This window comes from Ipomoea triloba, chromosome 1, assembly GCF_003576645.1.
Source record: "Ipomoea triloba cultivar NCNSP0323 chromosome 1, ASM357664v1".
NCBI classification, from domain to species: domain Eukaryota; kingdom Viridiplantae; phylum Streptophyta; class Magnoliopsida; order Solanales; family Convolvulaceae; genus Ipomoea; species Ipomoea triloba.
In genome coordinates, this window is record NC_044916.1 from 820,876 (window position 1) to 839,600 (window position 18,725).

The following is an 18,725-nucleotide window of genomic DNA, read 5'->3' on the forward strand; positions in this document are numbered from 1 at the left end:
CGGCCAAATGACTTTTCATTTCAGAGTGGCCACTAATTGGCGGACACTCTGAAACACCCTAGTGGGTTGGCAACGGCCATAACGGCCAAATGACTTTTCATTTAGCTGGCGAAAACTCGGAAATACCTTGAGCAATGAGACACGTCCACTAGGTAATTCACGTCCACTAGGTAATTACGTGTCTCACTGATTTCTATAATAAAAAAAAATCCAAATATCTTCTTTAAAATTCTTATTGGGGATGCTCTAAGGAAAAAGGGCAATCACACTTTTATATTGCCCCATGTCCAATTGGTCTCAAATAATTCTAAACTTTTGGACTTTTTTCTTAGATCAAGTAACAACTGTTTTTTTAAAAGATTTTCGAAAAAGCTCAAAAAAAAAATTTGTAGCAATAAAATTCTTCCTCTCCTCTCTCCTCCACCTCAGAAAAAATTTGGCCAAAATCTCCATTTCTTAAATCAATGACGATGCTCTTAGTACCAAAAAATTTAAGACTGCCTAATAACAATACTCCAAGTGATCAATATTCCAAGAAAATAAGATATGAAAAAAAAAAAAAAAAAAAAAGGAAAGAAAACTCAAAATAAATAAATTTCTTTAAATTTGGTACTAAATAGAGCAGATTGTTCATCAATAAAATGCAAGGAGAAACCAATCAACAGTTAACATAGGGTGTGTGAAGTACAAACATTTTAGCAGCTCAAAATCTGATTGGTGCCACTGTTTTTGTGGTAAACCAGTAGCAACCAAAACTATTCTAGTGTGACAATCTTCATTGAAAACAGCAGGAAGGAAATCCTGAAGCCACCTGTAAACAATTCTAAAAAGGACTAATTATAGCCTCCTAGCATATAATTACCAAGAGAGATGTCTGTAGATCTCAGTATGTTCTGTATCACCAATGAATATGGATGGTATGATGGTATGCTAATTCCCCTACTGCTGCTTCTTCAAAGCAAGAAATGTATCGCCAAGTTGAGATTCACAAGCAGTGTGACCATCGGGTTCCAAAGCTTTGAGGAATGGCGCTGTCAGGTTAAGGCTTGATAAAATGCCAAATACCTTGCTGCAGAATTTCCGCACGTCTGCTCTTCTGGACTGCTTGTCTGGCATGTTTGTCACGAGAACCTGAATTAGATGAGAGAGCTTGCGGAGCTTGCCTTTCAACATTTTCTTTGATGCTTCCTGGTTGCTTTGATCAGCGTTTGCAGGCACCAGTGACTTTAATGTCTCGAGGATTAGATCAAGACCTTCGACTTGCCGGAACTGCAACTTTGCATTGCTACATTTCTCTAAGAGGAATTCAAAGAGGTGATGACCAACCCATGGTCTTCTTTTGAAAATTTCCTTCACAAAGTCGGACTTCATTTGAGATTTTTTACTATCGAAATAGGCTGCCAAAACGCTCTTGAAAATATCCAAAGTTCTCTCAAGTTCATTCTCTGGAAAGTTTCTACCATCAACTATCTTCAGAATCCAAAATGTAGAATTTTGTGCGAGTGAATTGATCATTTTGTATCGGTTCAAGGATACAGACTGCTTCTTCTTTGAAAGATTGGCAGCAGATTTCTTCTTCTTGAATGGTCTAGCTGCCAATTTCAAGAACTTTTCTAAAATAGATTCGAGTAAAGGAAGCTGCAGAGCTTCCCCTCTCGGGTAATCCTTTGCTTTAAATATCTTCTTTTGTAGTATCCCCCAAATACGTTGACCAAGCTGCTCACTACCTTCGGTGGCATTGGGATTTATAAACGCCTGGGCCAAATTCTGAAAGACTTTCAGCACTAGTGGCTCGCCTGCATAGTAACAATGTGGAATGCATTTAAAGATCATGTGTCAGTATCCAAGATTCACCCTAGAAAACCTGCTATTTATAGGAAAAGGGATTTACTACCAACATAATTAAGACAACACTATCCAGAATCATAGTTACAGCTATAGAATGCAATTGAGAATAGTTAAAATGAATAAAAAAAGATACACAGTTGACACAGTGGTTTGATGCTCATGTAAACTAGGCTCAAGGTAATATAAACTTGATGAACAGCAAAGACTTGCCTGGATTTTCGTGTAGGTAAATCTCCAATAAGGAGAGAACACGAAGTTTGAAGAGAACAAGCTGGGACTGAGCAGTTTCACCACCAGCTTGGTTCTTCTTTTCCTTGAAAATACGTGCAAGGTATGAATCCATCCGGAACATAGCATCATCATCCATTCCCTCATCAGATTCAGAATCATCAGAAGCATCCGGAAGTTCTGTGCTTGCAATCTCTGCTCCAACCACTGCCTCAGAGCCATCAGTCTGCTCATCACTTTCAGCTGTTTCATTGATTTCATCCTCATCAGGTTCCTCGTCTTCATCTTCAATGTCAAGAAGATCATTATCGTCATCATCTTCAGTATCTGTATCTTGATGTCTAGCTGGTTTAAGATCTTTCTTAATGACCCGCAACATGCGAACTAATCCATCATCCGTGATATCATTACAGAAATACTTGAAAGTCTGAAAAGATGTGATTGTGTTTGACTAAGTCAGTAATGCTAAAGCACATAAATACTAAACAAACTAAATAAGCATTATTCATGTAAATGCATTTATAAATTATTATAAACAAGGGGAACATAGGTATGTCCTTCAATCACTAGCTATTTCTCCCATTAGGCCATTACTAGCCACTCAATAGTATAGATCAAGTGACACAGTAATTTTGCTTTGCCTATATAAGGATAGGAACAAAGCCTAGCTGAAGGCCATGACCTCTAGTTAAAAGGAGAGGCATAATGCCAATATATCATATACTGATAATGGAAAATCAGATAGGCTTTGCAACAAGCTTACCGTCTTCAACATTACTTACGAAATTTATGTTTTAGATAATAAACTTTAAAGAGAACTACGATGTTAGACACTTTGAAATGATGAAGATAGAGAGAGGATGAAATATGCAACTGCAGTTTATTGTCAATAAGAAAATTGAGGAAAAAAAATATTTTCCAGCACTCACCTGCTCAATGGCAGTCCTCAAGGGAGCCGATGACTGTGGCAGAAGCGAAAGCATGGTATCCACAAGCACATCCATTAGTTCAGGTGCACCATTTTCATTTGATTCATCCTCTCCAGAGGAGCCAAGAAGGTCAGAGGAGCCAAAAGTTTTCTTACAGCATATAACAAGCTCAGAGGCAGCTTCAGAGAACTCCCCAGGTCGTAGTAGGATTTGAAGCAACAGTTGGATGAGCAAGTACCTCATGGCATGACACTTGTTCAAATCCATACTTGAAACAGAATGTCTCTCCTACCAACATTTGGAGTCAGAGAAAACAATATAAGCTTGCATAAATAACAGGAGAGCTGGCATTGGCATTGTGCTTAAAATCAGAAATTGTTTTTTTCCCATAGAAAGACAATGCACAACCTTTAGTTCACCACAAATAAAAACCCAGAAAACGAACATAATAAAACAAGATAACAACTTGTGAGATTAGGTTTCATATTAATTAAATAAAATATAGATACTCAAATGTATGAAGAAAAAGAACAAGAGAAATATCACACAGTATGGTGTGCAAATGTATTAAATAAAATGCCAAACCTCTCTTAAGAGTAGAGCTTCCATAGACTGCAATTCTTTGAATGCTTGTTCATCATCATCATTCAAGGACCTATATAGTGAAACCGAAGGAATACTTCGTAATGTGTTTACAAAATGCATGAAGTAAGATCCCAAATCATTTGCTTCAGCACCACTTGTCAGAGCATGAGATCCCTCTACCTTTTGAGCACTTGCCAGCAATGACTGTAGTTGCTCAATGCACATCCTACATAAAGCACTTGAGATGGCTGACTTTGGCCACTTAAACTTTTCTTGCAATTCAAAAGATGTAACTTCAGACCCCAGAGTGGAAGAAAAGAGACCTTGAACAGCCAAAAACTTCAAAATTTCCTTTTGCAACTTGAACCTTGCATTTTGGTCTAATTCTGAATGCTTTAGAACACCCGGAAGAGACTCTATAACCCAACTTTTCAAAAGATCAGAGAATCCTAATGCCCCATTAGAATCCTTATCCTCTACTGAACCTATTTCTGAATTGTCATCAGTTGTTTGGCTCTGATCTGAAGGTTCTTCTGAAGCATGCCCTTCATCCAGAAACATGCTTGTCAAGCTCCGGAATAAGCACATGCAGCCAGATTCATTCTTAAACTCCACCATGAAATTCTTTACTGTTTTGGTCCTGGTGATAGTATCAAATTTCCCATTGCTGTGTTTTTGCAAAGCCTCAATAACAGTCACTCTTCTCTCATCATCATGTTTTGCCCATTCAGATAATTCTTTCATAAAATGTTCTGCAACTTTAAAAAGCCAAGAATCTCTAGTTGAAAGAACATCCATCAAGCACTGGACAAGTTTGTGAGACAGAACAATGCTGGCATAATTCGCCGGCAGCTTTGGTAGGAGCAATAGCATGACATCAAATGCCAAACTTTTGCGGTCATGGGATGACGAGAGAAGTGATCCTTCAAGAATGACTTCACAAAAGTTTCTAAGGTTCTTCTCAACATCCTCTTCTCCCTTGCGACTTTTTTTGTGTTTCTTTGTGGAATTTAAAACTGGTGCTGGATCAACATCTTGCAAAACAGTATCAGGTAAAAGGATATTTACCAAGGCAGGCCATACACTATGAATTCGAGGCTGACAGAAGGTAGATTCCTGTGTATCCCATAAAGTTTAAAAGTCAAAGCACAGTCCATTTTCTCAATTACGGACACTAGCTTAAGTAAGAATAATATTACGAGAGGAGTTCAAAAATCACCTTTAAGCAAGTGGCAATAGAAGACAGATAATCAGCAGAAAACAGGCTACTCAAGCTATATGGAGAAGGGAGAAGCTTTCCAAATGTTTTATCAACTCCAGCTTTCTCTTGCATTTTGAGAGCCAAAAGCAATGCATCAGGATTTCCTACTTCAGTTGCACATTCAAACCACTCCAGAAGTCCAGGAGCTTCAAACACATGATTTGACAATGCTTCAACAGGTAACTGGATTACCAGAAAACAAGAAGTTAAAGTGAAAGCATTAAAAACTAAAAATTAAAAATATGAAGATAATTAGAGTATATAACCATTCAACTGATCCCCCTCCCCTCTTCTTCTTTAGTAAGTCCATCAAATTAACATCACAATATTGACCATTTCTCACCAATCTCCTTGACTAAGTAAACAGTGTATTTCTGATGATGGGTGATGAGTCAAATAAATGTGACCCAACATAAGCAACTATAATCCCTTTGGAGTCATCACAAGTGCATGCAAAAATATTTCATTCAAAAGATGTGAGAAATCAGAACTATTGACTAAATGCCTTCCAACATATTTACCAAAGGATGAAGTACCTTCTCAACCAATTCCCAAATAATTGAGACAGCAGGTTCTTGTAAATACCGCTTCTTATTTGCTAGCGAGACTAAAGAACCAATAAAATCTTTGATATACGGAGTATCTTTATCTTTAATCCACTCCTCGGTTAGTCTTCCTGATCTTGCAATAGCTCCATAAGCAAACAAGCGTCCTAACAGGGAGTCCCTTACTTCCTACAAAACCAACTTAGCAATTCACATATGGAAATTGTTATTGAGTACATGAAATTAGTGATTTTGAATCTACTCACCTGGCCCTTCATTGAAGAAGTAACCTCAACCAAATCAATAATTAACTTCAACAGAGAGTCCATTTTGATGCTAGGAACTGCACTGACTAAAATACTCAAGCCTAATGCAAAACCTTGTCTTGCGCACTGCAATTGATAGAATCCAGAGGATGATAAAAAAAATTAAAAAAAAAAAAATAACACCGTAAGGTTAAAAGTATAATAAAGACTATTTTTTTCCCTTGCACTTGTTTAAAGGATGGCAGAGATTTCGGAACAATAATATGCTGAAAGCCTGAAACGCACCTCTCTTGATGAAGAGACTCCACGAATGAGCCTCCGAACAGCATATCTCAATGACGGCGCACATTTATTCAACCCATCACCCTTATCAGCTTCCAATTTCAACTCACCATCAATACTTTCCTTATTCTCGAGCTCATCATACGCCTTCTGCACTTGCCGCAACTCCGTAACCAGCATCTGAGCTGCAGCTTCCCTGGCAGAAGAATCAGCAGCGGCAAGTTGCTTAAACACGCCAATGTGAAACTCAGGCAAAGCCGCGCCGCTACTACTGGGAGAAGTATCCTCCGCAGTCTTCTCGTCATCTTTGAATTCGAAAGCCATCTGTTTCGGCTTAGGCTCCGCGTTGTCGGATTCTTCGTGGTGCCTCTCTTTGTCCCGTTTTCTCTTCTCCTTTTTTACCTCCATTGGATTGGTAGAAGAACTCTTCTTTGAGGTTGATGGAGCATTACTCTGCTCTTCTGGTTCAGCTTCTTTCCTCTTCTTCTTCTTCATTTTATTTGTCGACGGCTCGGAATTAACATTCTCCAGGGTTGGATTGTCCAATTCGTCTCCGGACTCTGCAACTCTTTTCTTCCCCATCTATCCGAACCAAAAGAGAAGCTGAGAAAGAAGAGGGAAGATAGGTTGAGATCGTTTCGTACTGGTGTGGTGCCTGTGAGGGAGTGAAGGGAAGACAAAACACAAACCCTATAGGGTTTATGCATTGTAGGGTTTTTAGACAAAACGGGCCAGACCCGACCCAAGATTTTAGCAAATTCTCCGAATGCGAATTGGTTAGGTTTAAAAAAAAAAAAAAAAAAAAAAACTAGAGAGCCACAATTATGTCAATTAATCAGGGAGTTAGGGCTTGTTTGTTCCAATAGATTAATATACAATTCTTCTTTTTTTTTTTTTTGAGTACTACTAATTTTAGACTACTATTTTAAGTAAATGTAATTAGAAATATTACCGAGTAATTTTTATTAAAAAAATCACCTTAATAGTTAATTGCCATTAAAGAAAATATGACATACCATTGGAATATCGAATACCAGACATATCATCATTGATAATATTTGAGAAGCCTTAAGATGTAGCAGAAAAGAGAGAAGAAAGTTCAGAGTAGAAGGGGTAGGGTTTAGAGTAGAATGTAGAGAAAGAAACCATATTTCATTCCATAAAATTCAGCATAAAAATCCATCTAACAAAATACAAGTATATATGGACAATATCCATTTTTTCTAGCTAAGGAATTTACTAACAAACCTCCGGGATTCTCTGAGCGCAATGCACTATATAATCGCCCTCAACGACGTCGTCGGATTGCCCTTCCAACGGCTGGCCCTCAAACGTTGTCGTTTAAATTAATACCAACTGCCTTCAACTTCCAATATCATACGGTGTCGTTTCCTTACTTCGTCCTCTGATTTTATTTCCAGATTGCTCATCATCAACTCCCCTCCTCATACTTGATTTTTCCCTTCCACCTGCTAGGGCCATTACAAGAAGAGGACTGAAAAATTATACCATCATACTTTAAAATTTACAGTTATGGTTGAGGTTAGAACTCGCAATATTTAATTGCCAACCCATCATACTTAGGCCCAAGGCAATGGGGATAGCACCCATAAGCTAAAAGATACTCCGTAATAATTTATTTAGGGTGTGTTTGATTCGCACATGGGAATCAGAATCAGAATGGGTATCAAATACTTGGTAATGATAATGAATTTTGGTGAAAGTATTTATGATGCTTGGTAGTTGGGTGGAATGGGAATGATTATTAATAGTTGGGGAAGAAATGAGGAAGGGAAATGAAACATTTATTTAATAAAGGTATGTGTTTTCTCATTAATGGGTATTCCAAATCCATAGTAGCATTTACAAAACCTATCAACCAAACACTAAGCAATCACTTTTATACACATTCCTTATGCCTAAACCCACCAACCAAACACAACCTTAACTTATTATACTACGTATTATTTAGATTTGTTATAATTGGACATTTTATTGCCCATTTACAAAAATTTACCATTATGTTCAAGTCTTTAATTTATACAAATTTTGCACAAAAATATTTATAGTCTTTCTAATGTTATGCTTTACAAATTATTACAAAAGAACAGCACTTAGTAGGGCACATATTCGAACAGTGACTTTTCTCATTTAAAAAAAAAATGTCAATGACACGATGACATGATCAAATTGTCAATAGAGACACTCAAAGCATATTTGTCAATGACACGATCAAATTGCCAATACAGACACTCAAAGGCTACTATCAAAGCCTGGTAGGGAATACGCCAATATTCAATTCAAATATGCTTAAACCAAACTCAGATATCAAAAAATTGCAATAAACTCTGGGTTATATGCTGCAGTCAACATGCCCACAGAAAAGAAAATGTTACAAAGCATAGTGACTATGAAATGCAAATCACAATATTTATTCATGCACTAAAACATTAGTTCACAAAAAGTCACCAGTCATTTCTACTAGAAATTTCGCAAGATGCACACGCAGGTTCAGGACAACCAAGAACCACCAAGCTTCTGGGTTTAAGTACAAAATGCGGGAAACAGGATAGCAGAACATGAAGTAGAAACCTGGTCTTTCTGAAGGGAAAATTCTAAATATTTATCTCATTCCTGCATGCTGCGGGAAGCCTTGTGCACAGGGTCTGGCATTTTATTTATTCCAGATTAAACTCCTTCATTTTGCTAGGAGAACCGATGGGACATTTTACATTCATTTCAATTTCTTTCTTCCGATTTTAGGAAAGAGGTATCCTGAAAAATCTGCCACTAAATGACGAACCCCATTGATCACATGATAGGCCATAGCTACTGCAGCTACCTCGAGAGAAAGTTCGCTGAGCTTTGATGTATAGTAGAAGAACTGGTAGAAATCACTGTAGCTGAGGCAAACTGAACCTAATTTCAGGTAAAGAATATGAAAGCCAAAAGCAACACCGGCTAGGTAAGCTCCAGAGATTCTATGCAGAATAGATGAAGTTGAAGTACTCTGGGGCGTATAAACAGGAAGATGAGGTGATAATGGGCGAAGAACCTTTTTCCCATCATCAGTTAGGTTGTCAGATGCAATTGTAGAGAAAACCTGAAATGATGTTATTAAGAAAAGTGCAATTAGATTCCACACAGGGAGTCATTTCTCCAGATCAGAAGAAAATGAAGGAAAAAGTCATCAGGATCAAATAATACTGATGTTCTCCAAAGCATGACTACCCTTACCCGTTGAAACTCGCGATGTTTGGCTGGCATACCAACAAATAATCCTTTCTGGTAAGCAGCAGCCAAAGATGGGGTGACCTAAGATATTTCAAAAAAATTTAATAATAGAAAGTGTTCACATAAGAGATCTACAAGGGCAGTACAGCACAAACCAAAAAAAAAAAAAAAACACACAAGCATTGTAAGCAATAAAAAATGTAAAAACTAAAAATAAAAAGAATTGATCGCAAAAGGAAAAACTCATCTTACCTTGTTCTCTTTATCAGAGCTATGGGAGTTCACAGTACTCAAGTCAATACCAGCAGCTTCATTTCCACTGGCTTTTGAACTGCATCAATATGAAAACATTATGGATGACATAGGAACACAAGGGAATGAAAACAAAGGAAATTCATAAGTGTTTAGTTAAAGATACCTAAATTGCCTAGCAATACCAGCCAATCTAGTACCAGTAACTGATGATGCCAATGATGAATTGGTATTGGCGGTGAACTGCACATTGAATATAAAATATAAATTCAGCTCAACAAATAAAAATAAATTATTCATGTTACATACCAAAACGAGAGACTGAAAGAAATGGACACAATTAATAGATGCTTTGGCAACACAGTGAAAGTAGAGCACTGATCTTATAAGGAATAAATTCATCATTTACTTTCATGGCATTGGTACGTCAGGGGGTTTAGGTTGTCATCAAGCAAAACAGGGAGCTTACAGATTACATTTCTAAATGATCAATCATCTTAATTCTAAGATACTCCTCCAAATCTCTATTTCACCATACTAGAAATCAAGAATCATCAAATCGAATGCATAATCATTGTTGTTGATGTCCGCTTACCTAGGTACCATTCACAGTAAGCCTTTTTTTTTTTTTTGTAATATACTAGATTGGAAAGCTAGATGATTGCGATTATAAAAGAAATGCTTGGGTTTGACCTTTTTAGTTGTCTATTTAGTCTATTACTCTCCTAGAATGACTCCCTGGGAATAGATGACAACGATGGCAAATACAATAACGATGGTTATAAAAATAACACATTCAGTGAAACGTGAAAGCAAAATTTAACAGGTAATCACCCTCCAGATAATGCAAGTACAACTAAACAATTTTTTCCTTGTACAAAGGCATACAGAAAATCAGGTCTTAATGTCGAACAATAACACCAGATCAAATATCAATAAGAAGAAAACCCTAATTTTCGCAGCAATTACATACGGCAAAATCGTAAGATAAACCAAGCAGATAAAGATGGCAAACACCTCAGCATTAAACAGAGAATCAAATGATCCATTTCTAGATAAGAAATCGTCAGAAGACAGCATTCCAACATCATACGAATGAAGAAATGATTAAAATCTATAACAGCAAAGTGTATAAAGCCAAAAAACAAACTATATATATACGTATGAAGAGCATACAGTTTTGCAGGCAGAGAGGGAAGAGGAAGCCAGATCGCGGCGGCGGAGGGATCTGAGCACGGCGGAAGTCGCCATTTTAGAAGTCTGCGTTTGCTCCCGTGAGGTATTTTGAAGTCGTGTTGCTAATTTTTCCTCCGTATTTAACTTTCGGGGTTAAGTAGATGCTTTTCTGTTAAATATATTGTCATTCAAATGGCTAAATAGCTAATTACTCTCATTTTATTTGTACTTTAGCCCATTTTTTCTTATTTTATTCATTTGGACTCAAGGATGGGAATTATTCCTCAACCCATACTATTTACATTAATCCCTTTTGTGTTTCACCTTATTTTTATGCAACAACATTCAATATCTCTCGAATTAACCACTAATTTTATCAAATATTTATTTTAAAATCATTACGTATTAATAACATAATCAATCAATAACTAACCTAACATGATTTACTAACCACTAATAACTAATTGTCCATTCTATTAAATAATGTACGTTCAATATACAAATAATATATTTTTAATATATTGTATTAAAAAAATACATTATATTCAGAAAGTTACTAATAATTTGTCCTAATGATCTAATAAGGCAATATACCGTTCCGATCTGTATTTATTTATAACTTATATGTAAGTTATTGATACTTCTAGTCTTGTAGTACAATAAAGATGGAAAGGAAAAATGCCAATACTGCTACAAGAATTATAATAATGCAAGAATGGGCAAAACAAAGAGTAACAAGAATTAGATCAAACTCGTAATAAAATTGCTTTCCCTATGCAAAAATGTTCTCGTATGTATCTACTTCTTGACTTCTTCATACTCGGCCTCAGGGGGCTGCTCACTGCCTTCAGAAGCACCACCACCACTACCAGACATGTGCTGACCAATCTTAGAAACAGCTTTGTTTGCTGCATCAATCTTCGATTTGATATCATCAATGTTATCTCCGGCCATGGCGTTTCTCAGGTCCGACACAGCTGATTCGATTTCAGAAGTAACTTCCTTGGGAACTTTGTCTTTATATTCAGCTACACTCTTCTCTATACTGTAAATAGTAGTGTCTGCATTGTTCTTAATGTCAATTAAAGCCTTCTTTTCTTGATCTTTCTGGGAATGCAGCTCAGCTTCCTGCACCATTCTCTCAATGTCAGATTCTGAAAGGCCACCAGATGACTTGATAGTTATCTGCTGCTCTTTGTTGGTGGCCTTATCCTTAGCCGAGACTGTGACGATACCGTTGGCATCAATGTCAAATGTAACTTCTATTTGGGGCATGCCTCTTGGTGAGGGAGGAATTCCCACGAGATCGAATTCGCCTAGGAGTTTATTGTCGGATGCCATCTGGCGTTCGCCTTGCAGTACTTTAATGCCAACCTGAGTTTGGTTGTCAGCAGCTGTGGAGAACACCTGACATTAAGAAGCACACAGGTAATTCTAGCAGATTGTACAAATCTTACCAAAAAGTAATCGAAGACCAAAACGAATGACCTTACCTGGCTTTTCTTGGTAGGAATGGTAGTATTCCGATTAATCAATCTAGTGAAGATACCTCCCAGTGTCTCGATACCAAGGGACAAGGGAGTGACATCCAGAAGAAGCAAATCTGTCACTTCACCGCCTAGAATACCACCTTGGAGTGCAGCTCCCATTGCCACTGCCTCATCAGGATTCACCCCTTTGCTTGGGCTCTTGCCAAAGATCTGAGCAACCACCTCTTGCACCTTCGGAACACGGGTCATGCCACCAACAAGGAGGACCTCATCCACCTCATTGGTAGATATTCCTGCGTCCTTCAAACAGTTCTTGCAAGGATTCTTAGTCCTCTCAATCAAATTGTTCACCAGAGCCTCAAATTTTGACCTAGTTAATGTGATATTTAGATGCTTTGCTCCAGATGCATCAGCAGTGATAAATGGCAAATTAATTTCAGTTTGAGTGGTTGATGAAAGCTCTATCTTAGCTTTCTCTGCTGCCTCACGAAGCCTCTGCAGGGCAAGTCTGTCCTTTGTAAGATCAATGTTATCAGTTCTTTTAAACTCATTCACCAAAAAATCCAACAAAGCATTGTCAAAGTCCTCCCCTCCTAAAAAGGTGTCACCATTAGTTGCTTTTACCTGCATGAAGATAACCAATCAGCTGTGTTTACAACTCAACATAAGGTTCAACATATACCACCAACTCAGAAACTGAAACAATTTCACATACCTCAAAAACACCATTTGAAATTTCCAAAATGGAAACATCAAAAGTTCCACCACCGAGATCAAAAACTGCAACAAGACCTTCTTTATTATTCATCCCATAAGAAAGTGCAGCAGCAGTAGGCTCATTAATAATCCTTGATACATTGAGGCCAGCAATTCGCCCAGCATCCTTAGTTGCCTGTCTCTGAGCATCATTAAAATAAGCTGGAACAGTGATCACAGCTTCTGATACAGGCTTCCCCAGGTAAGCCTCAGCAGTTTCCTTCATCTTTGTCAGAACAAAGGCTCCAATTTGACTAGGAGAATATTTTTGTTGATTTGCTTCAACCCAAGCATCTCCATTAGGGGCCTTCACAATTTTGTAAGGAACCATTTTCATTTCCTTTTCTGTCTGGGGATCATCATAGCGCCTGCCAATCAGGCGTTTGGTCCCAAAGACAGTGTTTGTTGGATTTGTGACAGCCTGACGTTTGGCCGGTGTACCAACAAGTAATTCTCCTTTCTGGTTAAAAGCTACCACAGAAGGGGTGGTCCGAGAGCCTTCAGAATTTTCAATCACTTTTGGAGTCTGCATAAATACAGGAAGCACACATTTTAGTGTTTCAAATAAATGAAAAACAAGTTAAATAATTCCAATGAACAATCTATCATACCTTTCCCTCCATGACAGCAACACATGAGTTTGTTGTACCCAAATCAATACCAATAATATGATGTCCAGATGATCTTGTGCTGCATAACAGCATGACAGTGAGAAGTGAATAAAGATGATAACGGAAACAACATACTAAATTTAAGTCTTAAAAATTTGAGTAATCAAATTACCTAAATGGTCTAGCCAGACCAGTCCATCTAGGAGCACTGAGTGATGATGCCCATGGCGACTTGGAATTTGCAGTGAACTGCACATGCCATGTTGAAAACAGATTCATCTCCAAAACAAACATAAACAATCTTTCACGTAACATATCAAAATTAAAGAGGCTATGGGCTAACTGGATGCTATCAATATATGGGTCAGGACTCAGTAACAGTTTTAAGATTGGGGAAAGTCATCCACTCATAATAAACAGAAGTCAGCTACTAGTTCATAAATCAACCCCACAGTGATCAAACTCAATAATGTTAACAATCAATCAGCTTCGCTTCATACTTTCAGACATCTCCTTTTAAGGTGCTTAAGTATGGACTTCATTATCCATTTTAAAAACCTCACAAGAAAGTATACAAAGAGAGACCTTATAAAGATTAATAGAAAGGACTCACTGTGATATAACTAAAGTATAAAGAAGCAACCTAGACTTTACTGAAAAACTAACACATAGGCAGAGACCAGCAGGAAGAAAACAGACTATTGCATAATTTATCAGAAGGTGCAGTAAGGCTAAAGTGTCAAATTAACCAAGTAGCCATACTTTTATCAGAATAAATCAAACATAAACCTAGAAATTGACTAGTTATAATGAGCTCAGTTTATCTGTATATGCTTACAGTGCAAAAAGTACTATTTCCAAGTTTAAAAAATCAGTAGCCTGAATTCTATTGGGAGAAAATGACCTTGCCTAGTGGCTTGAGCTTGTATGGATGCTTTTATGAATGTTTAGCACAAGATTTTTCATGAATGGGGTGATTCATTTGTCTATTCCAGAATCTCAGCACAAGAAATGTATGAACATAACAAAGAATCTAAATTCAAAACATAAAGCTCGAAACCTGTCCAGTCTATTTAGACCAATTACAGTATTAACATAAACCGAGAATACACATCCCTGAATCAATCAATGAAATAAACAGCTGATATCCGGTGGAAATGAAGAAATAAGAGAGTAAACGAAAGGCATACCGTTTTGTAGGCAGACAGTGAAGAGTTAGCAAGGTCGCGGCGACGAAGAGACCTGAGCAACGCGGCGGTGGCCATTGGATACGGTCGAAGATTCTGTTAGGGTTTAGGGTTTTAGGCAGCCAGCGCGGGCAAATACTGGGAGTCTGGGACAGAGAAATGGAGGAAATAAATAAGTACAAGTCGATGGAGTATGGAGCAAGAAAGAGAGAAAACGGAGTATGCGGCGATGGAAATGATAGGTGTACTTGACTACTTGGTACTAAAATTTCCTCTTTTTTATTTTTTTTATTTTTTTCTCAATATAACCCATGTTTCCGATTTCACCAGATAAAATTCATGAATTTACCTAAGCTCATAAAGGGATAAATTAAATTAATATAGCTTCAAAATGAATTAATTTCAGTGAAAGTTTCTTGTTTTGTGGTAAATCTTAAATTTTGTCGCTATTAAAAATATCTCATATTATTATTATTTTTGTATAAGTATCTTATACTATCGTATTTTGAACACTTTTAGTCCTTTTAATACTTTTTTCTGTGAAATTTTATTTTAGGCCATGGTATTTGTGTTCTCTGAATTCTACGTTATATTGAAATCCATGGTTTCTTCCCCTCCCAAAAAAAAAAAAAATAATTACCCACTGAACCATGCAATTCTGGTATTAAAAGCCCATATTACTTTTGTTATTTGTTGTCACGGTTGAAACGGCTTCGCCCTGGGCAATTGCAGTTCATTCTCAACACAACTGCAGTTCCTTTTCGATATAACTGCAGTTTCATTCGATAATATAAAAACAAATATGAAGCAGTATCTTTTGAGATGAACTGTAGTATCAGTTACGGAGTTCTATTACAACTTGCAGGAACTGTTTCCTACTTACTGAAATGGCTTCTTTTTGCGACCATGGTCCACCGTATAAGGGCATCTACATCAGTGGATAATTGGTAGTTCCTGGAACAGTGCTTTGCCTACTTGGAATAAAAAGAGTGTAGGAGAGAGAGAGAGGAGTGAAACTTTAGTTAATTCAAGACATTGAAACAGTAAAAGGTTTTCCGAAAATCGAAGAAAGAGCTGTGTTGTGCACGTATCGCGAACAACGCAAGCGCGACTGACATACTGTTTTTTTTAATTATTTTTTTCTCAATTTGATTTTTTCCTTCTCATCTCATTTCCTATTTTCTAATCACACTTACAAAAACTCCTCAATAACGATAAAAAAACTCGATTGCTCTAAGAGCATCATTATCAGAGGTTTTTTATGGAGATCATGTCAGACTTTTTGACACATGGATGATAGAGAAACTAAGAGAGATAATGGTCAGGTAGTTCTACAAATTAAGAGATATTTGTGGGCCCAATAAAAAGAAAATATAAACAAAGCATGTAACGTGCACGGCAGGCGCGCCTGACAATTCAACTGATTATTATTATTTTTAATTCAATTTTGTTTTGTTTTTTTTTTTCATCCATTCTCATTTTTTCTTTACTAATCACACTTACAAAACTCCTCAATAACCGTGAAATAACTCCACTACTAAGGCCAACCCCATTAGCATGTTTTCTTGAGATTTTGCAGTCCTAAAAACTTGAACCTGGGATTTTAACAAATGGGAATGGGTTGTTTTATGGTGTTCTTTTCTCCTCCTAATTGGAGTTTTTGGCAGAGAAGGGTGGGTCCCCTGTTAGAAAGTACTGCATTTCACCGTAATTCCTTTATTTTTTTTATTTTTACTTTTTTTTTTGTTTTGTTTTTTCTTTTTATTTGTTTATTCCACCTCATTTTCTCTTTACTAATCACACTTACAAAAACTCCTCAAAAACCACACACAAGTTTAACTATTAAGGAAGGCCTAAGGATGCTATGAGCAATCGTTATACCCTGCACCACGCTGCACATAGCAATGTGCATCACGTACGTAAAACGACGTCGTTTCGGTGTTAGTAGACGCGGACGCGAATGACTCAGGGAATTCATTATCTATACTACACATAATCATTATCTATAATACACAGAACGTTTGCCTAGAATACACAGAATGTTTGTCCAGAATACACAGAATATTGGCACAAAATACACAGATGTTAGTGGACGCGAATGATTCCAGGGAATTCATTATCTATAATACACATAATCATTATATAGAATACACAGAACGTTTGCCTAGAATACACAGAATGTTTGCCCATAATATACAGAATATTGGCGCAAAATACACATAACTCATCCTCCTAACATTCAAATGCACAAACACATCACAACTTGTGTTAATAACATGAATACACATAATATTTACACAAAATACACAGAATTCATCCTCATAAACATTCGAATGCACAAACACATCACAACATGTGTTACTAACATGAAATCACAGCATGTGTTACTAACATGAATACACATAACGGTTGCATATAATACACAGAACGGTTGCCTAGAATACACAGAATGATTGTCTGGAATACACATAATATTAACATAAATACATAAACCGGCCGAAACGGGAAACGTGATTTCCAAAAAAACGGAAAATTAGTTTACAATGCTCAAAACGACGTCGTTTGGGTACGTGGTGCATAGTATAATTTGCCTGCTATGAGGAACGGGTTGAATGACAAAGTGCACTTTACACGTCACCGACCAGGAAGTAGGCCCGCAACAAATCAGCAACGGGTTCATATCCATGATCCATCCGTACATATATAAAAATCATCTTCCCTTGATAGAAGCTGGAGATATTTTCTTCTCTATCATCCACTTTCTCCCCCGCTAGTTTCATCGGAATCTTCGTTGCTCATCTTCCTCAAGGTACGAGAATGCTTTATGAGAACTAGATTCTCAGACGCCATTGATTTATGTTCTGTGTGTATATGCGCCTTGTGTATTCGTGTGCTAATATCTTCTTCAAGTCTTTTGCTTCCGAATCGCCTGAAGTGTATGAATAGCTGATATATATACATGATTACATGATACATCTTTGGATCCATATTTAATAAAATTTGATACGTAAGACTTTTGTATAGATTGAATAAAGATTTCAGCTTTCCAAAGCTAACTTATTGTCGATTGATAAGTAAGACTTTGTATAGATTGAGGATAATGACTAGATTGTCGATTTGGGAAGTGGGAAAACGTGTAGGATTTTGGGCATTAATTTCAAATAGATTTAGCAGAATATATATCTTTTTTTGTAATTTTGGGTTGAAATTTTGTAATCAATTAGCATGTGAAAACTTAAGCTTAACTGCTTAAGCATGCTTTATGTTTAGAAGATATGCTCATATGCTCAATGTTAGAGATATATTTGCAAACAATGGATTTTTGTTCCATTGTAGGCAGAGGATTTTGATTTTCAATCATGTCCAATAGATCTCCCTGCCAGCTTACTACATGGTTTACTAGACGGGAAAAACATGAGAAGGAGATGTAAAATATTTCTCTGATTTCAAAAATACGTTTAGATGGTGTTCCGACCCAATCCTACCACGAGGTTCACTCTAGTATGAATGTTTCGTATGCGAATGTGGAATAGGATCATTTCAAATTCACAGTTGGAGTGCTCGGTTGGACACTCCAAGTCTCTGACAAAGCAAAGAAGGCTCTACTGGACTGCAGTAGATCAGTGATTGCGGGCTATTCCTGACTGTTTTTGGCTTTGATCAGGGCTTGGGTCCCTTGCAAGAGATGCAGGTCTATGAACTAGCTTTCAAATATGACTTGATGATACCCATTTGGATTTGTGGACTCCAAGTTAGGCCCAAAACACTGAGAAATGGTCATGCAGCCAAATGCCCAAATCTGCTGAATTCTGGCTGCAAGTATAGTGGCAGATGGAGCTTATGTTGAACCACCCAGTCGAGATTTGTCCAGTAACGTATAAAATCACAGCTACTTCTCATCTATCCCCTTTTCTCAATGTATGAGTAATGTTCTTGCAAAATCAACCTACATAAGGAAAGCTCAAACTTACAAATTAGCCAATGATCGTGTGGTTAAGTGACATAGGCATGTGACTTTAGGATAGGAGGTTACTGGTTTGATCACCACTTCCTCCCCCCCCCCCCCCCCCCCCCC

General features: G+C 37.2%; 3 protein-coding genes and 1 long non-coding RNA gene across 9 annotated transcripts in view; 1 reads left to right on the top strand and 3 right to left on the bottom strand.

Moving 5' to 3' along the window:
* Positions 1-581: 581 nt before the first annotated feature.
* Positions 582-6,620, bottom strand: LOC116025068 (myb-binding protein 1A-like protein). The gene is made up of 8 exons (XM_031266142.1): positions 5,948-6,620; positions 5,663-5,788; positions 5,388-5,585; positions 4,810-5,034; positions 3,591-4,706; positions 3,006-3,293; positions 2,059-2,503; positions 582-1,796 (listed from the first exon to the last, which is right to left on the bottom strand). The coding sequence occupies exons 1-8, from the start codon at positions 6,524-6,526 to the stop codon at positions 940-942; spliced, it is 3,834 nt and encodes a 1,277-aa protein (XP_031122002.1). The 5' UTR covers positions 6,527-6,620; the 3' UTR covers positions 582-939.
* A 1,650-nt stretch (positions 6,621-8,270) lies between these two features.
* Positions 8,271-10,763, bottom strand: LOC116024573 (succinate dehydrogenase subunit 3-1, mitochondrial-like). Its single transcript, XM_031265492.1, has 5 exons — positions 10,607-10,763; positions 9,597-9,673; positions 9,431-9,509; positions 9,182-9,259; positions 8,271-9,047 (listed from the first exon to the last, which is right to left on the bottom strand). Exons 1-5 carry the CDS (start codon positions 10,679-10,681, stop codon positions 8,679-8,681), a joined length of 678 nt encoding a protein of 225 aa, XP_031121352.1. The 5' UTR covers positions 10,682-10,763; the 3' UTR covers positions 8,271-8,678.
* Positions 10,764-11,184: 421 nt separating this feature from the next.
* Positions 11,185-14,827, bottom strand: LOC116024565 (heat shock 70 kDa protein, mitochondrial-like). The gene is made up of 6 exons (XM_031265481.1): positions 14,654-14,827; positions 13,636-13,712; positions 13,464-13,542; positions 12,812-13,378; positions 12,100-12,720; positions 11,185-12,013 (listed from the first exon to the last, which is right to left on the bottom strand). Exons 1-6 carry the CDS (start codon positions 14,726-14,728, stop codon positions 11,405-11,407), a joined length of 2,028 nt encoding a protein of 675 aa, XP_031121341.1. The 5' UTR covers positions 14,729-14,827; the 3' UTR covers positions 11,185-11,404.
* A 2,552-nt stretch (positions 14,828-17,379) lies between these two features.
* The window catches only part of LOC115999880, a 9,587-nt gene continuing 8,241 nt past the window's right edge, over positions 17,380-18,725 (top strand). For 2 of the 6 annotated variants that reach the window (XR_004094046.1, XR_004094043.1), the window contains exon 1: positions 17,380-17,459. This is a non-coding gene — a long non-coding RNA (uncharacterized LOC115999880). The remainder of the gene's footprint in view (positions 17,460-18,725) is intronic. The other 4 variants (XR_004094048.1, XR_004094049.1, XR_004094047.1 and 1 more) reach the window with 3 other exon arrangements.

Coding starts and splice junctions, on each gene's coding strand:
- LOC116025068 (XM_031266142.1), bottom strand. CDS start 6,526: ATGGGGAAGAAAAGAGTTGCAGAGTCCGGAGACGAATTGGACAATCCA. Junction 5,789..5,947: donor GAGTCTCTTCATCAAGAGAG/GTGCGTTTCAGG, acceptor TATCAATTGCAG/TGCGCAAGACAAGGTTTTGC. Junction 3,294..3,590: donor AAGCTCTACTCTTAAGAGAG/GTTTGGCATTTT, acceptor AAATGTTGGTAG/GAGAGACATTCTGTTTCAAG.
- LOC116024573 (XM_031265492.1), bottom strand. CDS start 10,681: ATGGCGACTTCCGCCGTGCTCAGATCCCTCCGCCGCCGCGATCTGGCT. Junction 9,510..9,596: donor GGTATTGCTAGGCAATTTAG/GTATCTTTAACT, acceptor ATATTGATGCAG/TTCAAAAGCCAGTGGAAATG. Junction 9,260..9,430: donor GCTCTGATAAAGAGAACAAG/GTAAGATGAGTT, acceptor GAAATATCTTAG/GTCACCCCATCTTTGGCTGC.
- LOC116024565 (XM_031265481.1), bottom strand. CDS start 14,728: ATGGCCACCGCCGCGTTGCTCAGGTCTCTTCGTCGCCGCGACCTTGCT. Junction 13,713..14,653: donor CACTGTCTGCCTACAAAACG/GTATGCCTTTCG, acceptor TGGCATGTGCAG/TTCACTGCAAATTCCAAGTC. Junction 13,379..13,463: donor TTGCTGTCATGGAGGGAAAG/GTATGATAGATT, acceptor GTATTTATGCAG/ACTCCAAAAGTGATTGAAAA.